At 40.2% G+C, this 12881-nt stretch overlaps 1 protein-coding gene across 3 annotated transcripts in view; it reads left to right on the top strand.

The window, feature by feature from the left end:
* Nucleotides 1-12881, top strand: part of LOC111139084 (chromosome unknown C9orf3 homolog) — a 353105-nt gene that overhangs the window by 269779 nt on the left and 70445 nt on the right. For 2 of the 3 annotated variants that reach the window (XM_022491219.1, XM_022491218.1), the window contains exon 13: nt 84-158. In XM_022491219.1, the coding sequence (XP_022346927.1) occupies nt 84-158 (75 nt within the window). Of the gene's footprint in view, nt 1-83; nt 159-2852; nt 2963-12881 lie in introns of all 3 variants that reach the window. The other variant, XM_022491220.1, reaches the window with a different exon arrangement.

Below are 12881 nucleotides of genomic sequence, written 5' to 3' on the forward strand. Positions count from 1 at the left end.
TCGATCGTTTCTTTCTCACGCAGAGGGACGGCCCTCAGGACTCGTCGTCGTGTTTAAATTGCTCTGTGGTTTTTGAACTTCAGGTCGAGAAATGGATTCGAGTGAACCGGAGACCCCGAAAACGGAAACGAAGGGAGGCTGAAGAAGTGTTTGAAAAGGTAGGGTCCCCGAAAGACAGCACTGGGTGGAGTTCTTGAGAAATCTCCCTGTCCGCCCCTGAGGACTTGGTGGTAACAATAGAGTAGCATTTTTTAAGTTTTAATTCGGTGTACAGTAAGCCAAATAAACGTGGGTGGTTATTCAGAAATATTGGTTGATAATGTTAATAATCATGGACATGCTATATTCTCAGGGAGTAAGAGAATGACTCGGGGTGGAGATCTGTTTTATACCCATTAAGTAGAGCATAAGCGGATTCCATTATTTTATTAGACTCCTTGGTAGTTATTATGGCAGTTGTTAAGGTACCTCTAAAAAGGGGGGTGTTCTGAATATATTGCCCCCAATATCAGGTTTCTCTGGTTGTGATAGATACAGTGGCATACTTACTCATTTAGCCTTTAGACTTTAAATTAGAGTAATCTTAAAAAACGGAGGGAGATAAAAGAAGTGGATTTCTTTTGAAACACTAGAAAGGGATTTTACTTACTGTAAAGCAAATGTTTTTCTAAATTTAGAATTTCAGTGTGTTACTTTGCAGAAGTTAGGATTACCTATTTTCTCCTGAAATTGTGTTAAATTAAAACTTGATTCGTCATTGTAATAAATATTATGAAATAAGGTAAGTCATGTGTTGTTTTCTGAATAATGTTTTACCAGTGTTACAGCAGGTATGATTTTTGTTGCATTTACTTAATTACTGTTTTTTGATTCTTGATAGCACCAAAGGATTAAAATAGATGTGTGTTGTTTTTCTGCTGCTAGAATGTATGATGAATCACTCCTGATTCTGAAGCCAAATTCTTGCTGATAGCATTGCTGCCAACTTCTCTGATGTGTTGCCTTAGTATGGGCATCGCGGCGTCCGAGAATGTGCACAAAGCACATCATAATGAAGGTGATTCCAAAGTTTCAGAGTGCACGTAAGGATACCAAGAGCAGCTTCTAAGAGAATTGGGAAAAGAACTGGCCTAGGATCCTGTTCATTTGTAGGGAGACAGTCAGTGCATGAAAAGCAGTACCCCAGCCCTACCTTTTTAAACAGTCATATCTGTCACTTGAGTTAAACAGTAATAGAAGACGGTTTCATTTTGAATAGACTTGAGTTTTCTGACCATACCTCGGCATGCCATGGTAGGTTGTGTTTGTTTAACTTTCATGCTCCAGGTGTTTTAAGAAATGTCCATGAGGTGATGAATGAGATCATAAAATGTCCAAAGAAGGGAAAAGTTTTATGGCTTGCTTACTATTTAAAAAGAATATTTTCTGGCTCTTATTTTTTTAAGCCAAAAAGGATGGTTACCCAGATGCACAATATGTCACGCTTGAATGAAGGGAAGCCATTACCTTTGTGGATTACTAGGTACCATCGCTCAACATCTGAACTTGAAGGAACCACATGTGTGACACCCACAAGCATTGCCTTCTGAGAATGAGAAGGAGGGCACTGAGGATTTCACCTCCCAAGAAAATGGGGTTCTTTGCTGAGCCTTTCTTCGCGATAGAGGCTGTGTATGAGAGCTTCTGAGTACGGTGCACGTTTGGCTTTTCTTCTTAGAAAATGTGGGCGGCAGTTTTTTTTTTTTTTTTTTAAAGATTTTATTTATTTATCTGTCAGAGAGAGAGAGAGTGAGCGAGCACAGGCAGACAGAGTGGCAGGCAGAGGCAGAGGGAGAAGCAGGCTCCCCACAGAACAAGGAGCCCGATGTGGGACTCGATCCCAGGACGCTGGGATCATGACCCGAGCCGAAGGCAGCTGCTTAACCAACTGAGCCACCCAGGCGTCCCGTGGGCGGCAGTTTTAAAGAGGATACAGAAATAAAGTAGGTTGGGACCAACGAGCTGAACTTCCTTTCAAGGAGCGAAGCTTAAGGCTGACTAGCTTTGAGGGAGGAGGTGGAGAGGGCCGGAAGATAAGATATTTCAGAGTTGAATCAGAGAATATTAATTATCAGCATGTCCAGTCTTTCTTCCTGGCTCTGCCCAGCAGCCAAGCCCTTTGCCCCCTGTTTTGCCTCTGTTGCATCCAGGAGAGGGGTTGGAGCTCTCTGAGGCAAAGCATGCGATATTTTCAAGGGCAGGGTGAAAGGGAGTGTGATCAGTGACCAAGGGCATTAGAGCAAGTTCTGAAAGGCACAGAAGCCACCCTGCAGCTGGTGGCCGAGGTGCCGTCCCCTGTTTGCCCGAGTGTCTATTCCGAAGTACAGATCGAATTCTGTGTGGTAATGAGTAATTAAACCGAGGTCATTTGTTAACCTTTTGCTACGATTTGAACCTGTTATTAGTAGGAATCTCAGTAGTTTAAATTCACTGTTGAGTTTCATAAATGTATTTAAATGTCTGCCACAGCACAAGTAGAAGCAGATTAGTCAATTTCTCCTTTTTAACGCATCCACTATCTTTTTTTTTTTTTACATCACTGAAATAAAACTGCGGTATTTTCGCTTTTGTTCATTTTCTTTTACTGTAAAATAAGAAAATGAGTTTAGTCATTTCTGGTAGTCCTAATTTTAAGTCTGCCCCTTGCCTTTATTTGCCTACTTTGTTTTCTTTGCCCCACTTCTCCCGCACACTGCCCTTTCTCCATCCTCCCAGTCTCTGTTTACGTCTCACGCAGGATTCAGCCCAGATGACTGAACTTGGTTAACTAGTCTGTGTTTAACTGTGGGACGGTCGGAACATTTTTCCTCCAGTATTTACTGACTTGTGGAAAGCAGAGTCGTCTGAGCTGCCCGAGGAAGGAAAACAGAACAGCAGTGCGAGGCCAGAGTCTGGAAGCGGGCAACCGGGCGAGGAATTAGAGGTAGTGAATGTGATCTTACAGGAGATATTTGTTTTCCCCTTAAAGAAAATCACGAAGGTGCTAAGTGGTCAGCACAGGCTGATCTATGGGTTGAGTTTTTCAGTGAACTCAGAAGGGGAAGCAAAACAAACTTACCCTGTTCTCAGCTGTGGGTTAAAATAACGAATAATGAAATAAAGTAAACTGGGGTGAGTGAGAGGTACCACGCAGAGAAATGATTTAAAATGTTCTCCTGGCCCTTCCAGGCTCTTCTGCTTACTGTGCAAGTCATTCCCACCCCTCCACCCATCAGGTAGCCGTGCTTACAGGTTTTTAGCTCTCCTCTTCCTGAAGCTACATCGGTCTGCCTGGCGCATCTCTTGTCTTCTCTGACATTTACTTTCATTTTATTTTTCTCTTCACATCTTTGCCCCCTTTCCAGTGCTGCGACTCAGTTTCTTCCTACTGGTCTCTGTTTCCTTCATTTCAGATGACAAAACTCACCTCTCTTTTGCCTCTGGTGCTCAGGTGTATTCTCCTTACATTCTGATAGTCTTTCTTCTTAAGTGTTTCACATTCCTTTCATTTAGTTTGAATAACTTGTGCGACAGAAAAGGCAAGGAGAACACGAACAGCTACACAACTGCCAGGGGGGAATGGATCGGCCTGCTCTGCAAGGGACCGTGAAACAATGGTGGTGGCAATGGCAAATTGTATAGCGTGTGTTTTTAAAAATAATGTTACTAGATGTTGCTGAGTGGCTGTTGGTTTTAGAAGAGGAACATAATTTTTTTTCTGCTTTTATCTTTAACTATTCGAAGATAAATGCAAATTATCCATCACATTTAAAGATTAAAGGATAATTCACTTTTATACATGAAATACGAAGTTTTTAAATCTTATTTTTTATTTTAAGGGTTAATAATACTGTAGTATAAAGAATAAATTGCATATTGAGGAAAATATATGAATGGCGTATGATTCCTTTAGAAGAAGAAAATGCCAATTTTGAGATTCAGAAGAAGCATGTAAAATCCTATTTGAAGCATATGTGATGATGTATGGAGAATAAATTTTAAGATACTAATTTCTGGTCATCATCAAGTACATATGATGATGTCACGAGTATGCACTGGCAAACTTTCAAAACACTGAAAATTCAGTAATAACAAGGTTGGCTATTACTATTAACAGGCTGTCCCTACGTGTGTTAGTTTCCAAGCTGGTGGTTTTGGCGAGGGTGGATGTCTGGCCTGTGTTATGATTAGCTATAAGCAACACTAGGTGAGGTGCAAATGGTTTCTAACAAAAGCACCCCTTAAAGTAACCTAATTGTTCTTTCCTGCTGGAACCTGAAAAATAGTATTTTAGAGCACGAAATTGTTAAAAATTTGGTCAAGTTTTCCTTGAAATATCAAGTGAAATAAAGGTTGTGAAAATGTGGACTTCATATCATATTTAATGGCCATTTCAGTTGGAGCCAAAGGGTAAATTCTGCTTTCTGAGTCTTGGAGAAAACAAACGAGGGCACTGTTTTCTTTGTGATAATATGCTTCCTAGATTCTGAAGCATTTTCTCTCACTTTTATTTCATTTGCTTTTTCCATTCATTTGATTCTGAACTGCAGTGATCATCTTGGTATGAATAATAATTTACGGATTTAAAAAATTGTGTATAAAACCCAATTTGGTTTATGCATTTTCCCACATTTATTGCTGCTTTTAAAATGTTTATACATTCGAAGAAAATGCTTTTACTGCAATTCTAATATTGAAATGTTCAACACGTTAAAGGTAGGTACAAATTTTAAACTATTTAACAAAGTGCTTTACTGCTGTTTGTCTTTTGTGACAAAGATCTGTTTTATATTAAGTTTATGATTTCTGGAAAACGATTTAAGACTAATAAAAATTATCTGGCTCTTACTTGGACCTGTGACAGCAGACGGTCACGGTGTTAGGCTTGACTCTGGAGCCGTCAGGATACAAAGCTTGGCAAAATGGCACAAGATGAATTTAGAGAGGGCTGAACCAAGGGTCCCTTCCCTTTGTAGGATCTACCTCACGTTCAGCAGAATGGTAGGCTTCAGGCAGCCACTCTTATGCAACTGAGGCGGCTTTGGTGTTGAGTGGTTTCCCAGGCATTGGTTCTCTTGCTTCTTTTCGAAAATGCTCTTGCCCTGTGAGAATTCATAACTAGTCTACATTTATATAGCTGTAATTGCTTACAATAGCTTCATTGATACTTGATCTCTATAGAAAAGCTTTATGGGTTCTAATGAGTCACTGCTCTTGAGGCACCAGCCGCCTTCCCTATCTGTGAATGGCTTTGTGTCCTGTGTTGTACTGATTGTGCCTTTGGATGACAACTTACTTGAGTGATGGGGAGAGGCAGAGTAATTTATTAAAAGTAATTACAAAGAAACCAAACAAAAAGAGTAATTACAGTGCTGTTAATATGCAATTCGTTATTTTATTGCTGCAATATTTAGAACTGGGTCTTATTTGTGGGTCTCCCTTTTTTCCTTGTAAATCTCTAGCAAATACATAATTTATCAAATTCTCTGTACCCAGGTCTCAAGTTAGATCCGGTCTCAAAAGATCTTGGCTTTTTCTGCCCCCCTCCCTTTTTTTTTAAAAAGCTGGACCAAGGAAGAATTGCTGATAAAATGTATTTTTGGTAGCCTCAGGAAGGAAGTCTGATCTGTGTGATTTTATACCATTAAGTTTTCATTTGTTTTGTAGATTTATTTTCTTAAGAATCCGCCGTTTATGTAAAATATTCTAAGAATTCCGAGTGTACTGAAATCCCTTCCATTTTCAACTAGCACAACTCGGAGAATTAAAGTATAGTCATCCACTTACCCTCACGCACTTATTCACGTATTTTAAAAAGAATCTGTGAATGGAACTATTAATATAATAATAGCTGACACTTGTCATGTGTCAGGCACTGTTCTAAGTGCTTTGCGTGTATCTGCTCATGTAAATGCGCCCTTAAAGTGGTACCACAGACCGGCAGTATGCTGTGAGGGTGTCGTAGACCGGGGCAGAAGCTCTGGCAGTAGGTGAGTTCTAAACAAGTCAAATAATTGCTGCAGAAAAGAATGCTTTGGGCAAGATTTAAAAAAAAATTTTTTTAACCCAAGCCATTGACAGCCCTAGACCACCAGCATAAAGCATACATTTCTAAATGAGGAAAATCCCACCCGGCGAGTATTTTGAAAACACTTGAAAGTGTGCAGATAATTACACTGTTGTTGATTTTAGCAGATTCGATGCCAGCAGCCAGCAGCTCTTCTATGCCATGAAAGATGAAAGCCATTTTAATATAAAACACGAGTTTGGCTGGAAAGGGGAGGCGGGCAGAGAACAATTTCATGACTTTTTAGTTACTTTTATAGGAGGTATTAGTTACGTTCCTGTGATAGAATGCTTTACTTGGCAATTATTCTCATCTGAGGCATTTTAATGATTTCTGCTCTGTGCCTGGTATCATCTGGCACTAATGAGATGCATTATTTTAGTGGCACCTACCAGTGTCAGTATAGTTGAGGGCCTGTTACCATTTCCATTCATCTTCTCTTTTAGGAGGTAGGCACTATACCTTCAAGTGTAGCCAACCTGTATTTCGTTTGTATTTCTGGGTATCTGCATACAGCAAAAAGGATACTCAAGCCTGTATCTCTAGCACTTAGAGAAGGGCCTGATCACACACAGCCTCGAAAAGTAGTTGTTCATTGAATTAGGTGAATGAATCTTCGCTCATGGTACTTACCTTATTAAGTCGTACCTGGCTGTTACGTGTTTAAGAAGTTGTAACGGTCCAGCTTTTCTTTATTTTGTTCTTTGATGACAGAAGTTTTCATGAAAGCACATTTGGTAGAGCTGTCCTAGTTGCCATGGGTCATCTTGTTCATCCCTCCTGTAAAGAGATCTCAGAGCCAGGAAGGCCTGACCGTGGTCCCAACTCTGCCACCTAATTGTGTGCTCCTTGAGGTTGTCACTTTTGCTTTCATCTGAAAATCCTTTCATTTAAAAGGCCAGTTAAGCCAATGTACAGTAATTATAAAGTTAATGAGTATGTTTGGTCTTGATTCTTTCATACAGTTTTATGATACATTTTTTTCTTTTGTCCGTTTTTTCTATTTAGACGGCTTGGATTTTTGTTCTAATGGTTACTTTGACATAATAATACATTTTGGTCTCTTCACTTTTTTTTCTCCTCTTGTGTTTTGCTTTCCTACTGTGAGCAATAGTGAAGTTAGATATTAACCTTTTCTTGCTCCTCCTCTCATTATTTTTTATCATGTGACATGAAATAGTTCTTTTTTGCTTCCAAATAAATACCTTTAACATGGTCAGTAAACTGTATTATTTATATGTTCTTCCCATTTCCTCCCTTTTTTGGTAGTTGTATTAGATTTATGATGTCACAGCATGTAGACATTTTTTTTTTTTAAGATTTTATTTATTTATTTGACAGAGATCACAAGCAGGCAGAGGCAGGCAGAGAGAGAGGAGGAAGCAGGCTCCCTGCTGAGCAGAGAGCCCAGATTCGAGGCTCCATCCCAGGACCCAGGATGCTGGGATCATGACCAGAGCTGAAGGCAGAGGCTTTAACCCACTGAACCACCCAGGCGCCCCAGCATGTAGACATTATATACTAACTACCATATGCTTTATAAAATCACATAATTTTAATTCTGCAAGTAAAGCTATAATGTTCATCAGCCACCCCCATACAATTGATCTTCAGGGATTTTGGTTTTTTGAAGCTACTTCTAGAGCGGATTTCTCAGGAAGAGCATGGGGGCAACTGTATTCCCTGAATGTTTGCATGTTTTTAAGATTGTGCTCTTTCTCCATGAAGGTCAGTTCATCTAGATGTAAAATTCTCGATTCATGTTTTCTTTATTTAAATATCTTGAGCGTGATACTCCATTGTCTTTCCGCTGGTCTCATTTCTTTCCCTCAGAGCGACCTGGTCTTGGCTCCTGGACACCCAGATTTTTTTTTTTCTTTAAAGTCCAAAAATGTTCTTTGAATATGTTTCATTGTGGCTTAGTTTTCCCAGTTGTCAACTGGCTTTTGAACTTTATTTTCCTCATTTGTAAAATGGAGAGTAATGGTAACCTCAAGAGAGTGGATTTGAAGACCAGCTAGGATACTGTGCATAAAGTGCTTTAAATTTATTTTATTTCCTTATTACTCTTCAAAGTCCGTGTTGTTAGGAACTTTAAAATTTAGAGTACTTCATTTTATGGGCATTTGGATTTGACTTGGCTTTATATTTGTGAGAAATCTGAAGTGGGTCCTCTGAAGTCTTTCGTGTACATCTTAGTGGTATATAAACGCCCGCTGATTCCTTGTGGTAAACAGGCTTTCTGTGCCCATGCGTGGGAACTACTGGCCTAAAAGCAGTGGTACTTTCTGAAAGTCTCTCACGTAGAAAACTCCTTCTCCATTTTATTCTTCATACCCTCTTGCCCAAAATAAGTTACCTTCCCACACAAAACTGGGTTTACATGATCGTGGTTTGTGCACAGTACAATACACAGGAAAAAAATTAAAGGACTCTGTTTTTCAGATAATGAAAGCTGAAAACCCAAGTCAGTTCTAATCAGCCAGCATGTCTTCTTGGATTTGTTACACATAAGACCTGTGTAAGAAGCTGCTGGAAAATACCAGAGAAACAGGAGATGTCATTTCTGGCCATGGGAGATAAAACACACACATATCAAAGATCATTTACAAAGCAGCATGTGATAAGTAAATTCAAACCAGTATGGCATAAACTAAGGACATGAGTATATGATGCATTTTACCGGAGGCCACCCTGGACTCGAGTTTCCACGCCTGGGCCTTATTTGGATAAAACAACCCTTTACACATGCATCCTGGAAGTTATGGTGGGAAATTGGGTAACTGAATTAACTGAATCCATTTTAATGCTTTTACCTGATTTGTAAGCACAGATAAGGGTTTGAATGACATACATGTAAATAATGTGAGTGTCTTTATTTGCATATGTGATTTTTAAAAATAAATTCATCCATGTTTTGCATGTAAGGCTGGAACCTATCATAGAAATTCTGCTGACACAAATCAGGATGATTTGAAAACCCAAGGCTAGAAATACAATACTGCCTACAATTCCATGTATAACACATTCCGTATTAAATTCTGTATTTATTTGAACAATTTATTTACTAACTTCACTGCATATCCACAACACACTAAGCCCTGAATAAGGAGTACAGAGTACAGAAATGAATGGAAAACAGTCCTGAAACAGTTTACAGTTGAATGTAGAAACCTGTATAGAGTAGGAAACAGAATTGAATCCAGCCTCTATCAGTGGTACAACAGATGTGTATATAGAGCATCTTGGATCTCTGTAAGGAAAGGGAGTCCTCTCACTGTGGGCTTGCATTCTCCATAAGTCTTCTCCAGGATGATTTCAGGATGCAAATATTCCAGCTTAGTCAACTTTTGTTATTTTGTAGAATTGAGGAGACCATCATTTCAGTTCTCAAAATTCTGATCATCTTCATGAGAACATACTGAAACTGGGAAATTAGTATTTCCTTTTGGCTCTTGTGCAGTCAGAGGCCTGCAGCGAGGTCCGGCTACCAAGCTACCTCTGGGCTTGAGGGATGTATAAAGTTTTCAGCCTCTTTCACTGTTTTTTCCCTTTGATTTGCATTAAGTTTTGGGTTTTTTTTTTTTTTTTTTCCCTTCCCTAAACATTTGGTTTCAAGGCAAAAGGAGAAATGTTTCAGAATTAGGGGTGATGACTGCAAGTTCTAGAGCCCTTCGGATTCCTCTTGTGATTTTGGAATGTTGTCACTCAAAAAGCATCCCACTCAATCTCAGCACCACAGATCTAGCATGACTTCTGTTTTTTAGAAAAAAGTTATTAAAAAATAATTGTGCACCTCTTTTATCTTTCTGCTGATGAGCACAAATAGACAAACCAGGTGGACTACAGAATGGCAGTAAGCACGTACACAAATCCTTTTAACATTTTACATCTCCTGTCAATCAAGAAATGTTTGTTTTTCAGAGTGTTAAATTCTAAATCATAGGTATGGGAAGGTGCAGACTTCATATATATATGAAGCAGGAAAACAAACTGATTTGTTTTAATTAATATCAAACCGTGTAAAGTAGGAAAAGATCTTTTCATAGAAAAGGCAACAGTTGTCATTTTATGTGACCTTGTTTGTAACTGAGAACCATAGAGTTGATTTTCTGTGGCAGTTGATTTGGTGTCCAAGAAAAATTCATGATCTCCGTCAAGGAGGAGTAGCAGGAAGAATCTAGAAGAGAAGTCAGTCACAGCTCTGGGTTTGTGTTCATGCACAATTTGGTTTCTGAGTTTTTCTCCTGAAGTATCAGCTACAGGACCTTTAGTTTTCAGTGTTAAAGGCACAGCTTTTAACAGTAATGGTAAAGGTCGCTGAGTGCTCTCACACACAACAGAAGGCAGTGGTTCTGATTCTCTCTCGTAGCAGCTGTACCAAGTTTTATGTACTATGTCTTTTATATGCCATGAAATGCACCCATATCCAGTTTCTTTAGTTTTAAGACACACAGTTGTGCAGCCATTGCCACAGTCCAATTTTAGAACATTTCCATCACCAGAAAGTTCCCTTGTATCCATTTGAGGTCAATCCCCATCCCCTACCCCTAAGCCCCAGACAACTACTAATATGCTTTCTGTTTTTAGAGTTTTGCCTTTTCTGGAAATTTCCTATAAATGAAATCATATACACTTTAATCTTTTGCACTTGGCTTCTTTCATTTATCACCCCGTTTCGAGGTTCAGCAGTATTGCACGTCCCGGTGTTTGTTCCTTTTTGTGACAAGGTAGTGTTCCATTGTGGGGATGTGCTGCGTTTTGTTTTTCCGTTGAGAGGTTGACAGATGTTTGGAGTTTTTGCAGTTTTGCCTTACTATAACTAGTGTTTTAACTGCCTTCATGCGGACATATTTCTCTTGGGTAGATACCCAGGCCTGGCATGGCTTGGCCATAGGGTAGGGGTGTGTTTAACTTTCCAAGAACCTGCTCAGCTGTTTTCCAAAGTGGCTGTAGCATGTTACATTTCTACCAGTGGTGCCTATGGTTCCCAGTTCCTCTGTCTCCTCGTCAGCACTTGGAATTGTCAGACTTCTTTATTTCAGCCATTTTCATGGGAGTTGAACTGTGCTTTCTCCACGTAATTGCTTTTATTTCTTGTGAGGATCTGAAAGTTTCTCTATGCCCTAATGTGCTTTCGTCCTCCATTTTATAGATCGGAAGGCAGTGGAGCAGTTACTGGAAAATCTAAATGTCTCGCCCAAGATTCCCAAATGAGTCACTGAGCCTAGAGTCCTCACGCATCAGTTGGAAATAGAGCAGCCTGTTTTTGTTCCAAGTCCTGGCTCCCTGTGACTCAGACTCCTCTTTGTCCTCATAGCCTTGTTGGGTGTGGCTGTCTTTTGATCTTTGTTGAGTGATCCATTCTTATCCTCTCGGAATTTGGTCTGATGAAATCCAGTTGTTTTCTGCGGAGATGGGCTAGTGTCTTCTTGGAAAGGTGCTCCTTAGCCACAGTACGCAGGCCTGTCTGCCTCAGGGGTGGTCCCTGTTGACTGAGCCAGTACTTGTCTGTTGTCCTGTTGAAGGGGGTAGATCCCTTGCCTCACCAGAGCTTCGTGGGAGTTAGGTGAGGTGACTTATCTAAGACAGCTGGCATGTACTAAATATTTTAATATGTTTTATGGCACCTCTTCTAGTGCCTGTGAAAGGCTGATTACTTTCTGACATGGACAGTAACACCAGTCATTGGGTTTTTCTTCCCTGTGATCCTGAGACAGGAAAACATTCTTAAATTTATTTCCTAATTAAAAAACAAAATTCAGCCATGGTTTCTTCCTGTTCTTGGGTCGCCGGCAAATGTAGTAGTAGTACTTTTACAAGTTTCTGTACGTGCCCCGTCTTCTGGCTTATTCTAGAAGACTCATCCTGCTTCTCAGAGCTACTGTAGCATTTCATCAGCATTTCTCTTCAGTTTGTCCAGATTGGAAACTCTCAGAAGTGCCCTTCTGGCTGTAAACTGTAGTCTAGCAAAGCTCCATTTTAGATTATTACCTTTCTTACTCTCAGAATGTCATTGCTTTTGCACCTTTAGGCCAAACTGTTTTGATACGAAGTTCCTTTGAAGGCTGGTAGGGCTTATACAAATGCCCAGCCAATTAAAGCCACTTAATATGGGACACATCTTGGCCTCCCTGGTCATTTTGTAGGGCCTGGCCAGTTGAAGCGAAGGGTCCAGTTACCTCTGTTACCTTTCTGTAGATAGGGTCGCAGTGTTACATTTATTTCAGGACAAAAAGTGAATTCTAGTACAGGTAGTTTGTCTGTGAAATGATTATTTTCTCTGAAATGATTCTTGGTCACGTTGAGTTTCTAAATGTTAAAGGGAACATGAGGGCGCACCTGGGTGGCTCAGTCAGTTAAGCATCCTGACTCTTGATTTCGACGCAGGTCCTGATCTCAGGGTTGTGAGGTGGAGGCCCGTATTCGGCTCTGTACTGAGTGTGGAGCCTGCTTAGGATTCTGTCCCGGCCCCTGCCGCCACCCCGTGTTTGCTCTCTCCCTCCCTCTCAAAAATAAATAAATAATAAAGGGAACATGGCTTTTAGATCTATGAAAATCTCCTCTTGGTCTGATGCTGCCGCCCAGCACATGGGGAGGAGCTAAGAGGTTGGGAACTTCAGAAAATGTAATGCCACCACCAAGGAGCTTCTAATTTTTTTTTAAATTTTTTATTAACATATAATGTATTATTCGCCCCAGGGATCAGGGAGCTTCTAAAGTACCTGCTGGAGCTGTCAGTCAGGCACCTGGCGGAGTGTGCTAGTCGCTGTGGTGTTAAGAAAGCTGCTTGAGG

Source organism: Enhydra lutris, unplaced genomic scaffold, assembly GCF_002288905.1.
Source record: "Enhydra lutris kenyoni isolate GAN:26980312 unplaced genomic scaffold, ASM228890v2 scaffoldscaffold95, whole genome shotgun sequence".
NCBI classification, from domain to species: Eukaryota; Metazoa; Chordata; class Mammalia; order Carnivora; family Mustelidae; genus Enhydra; species Enhydra lutris.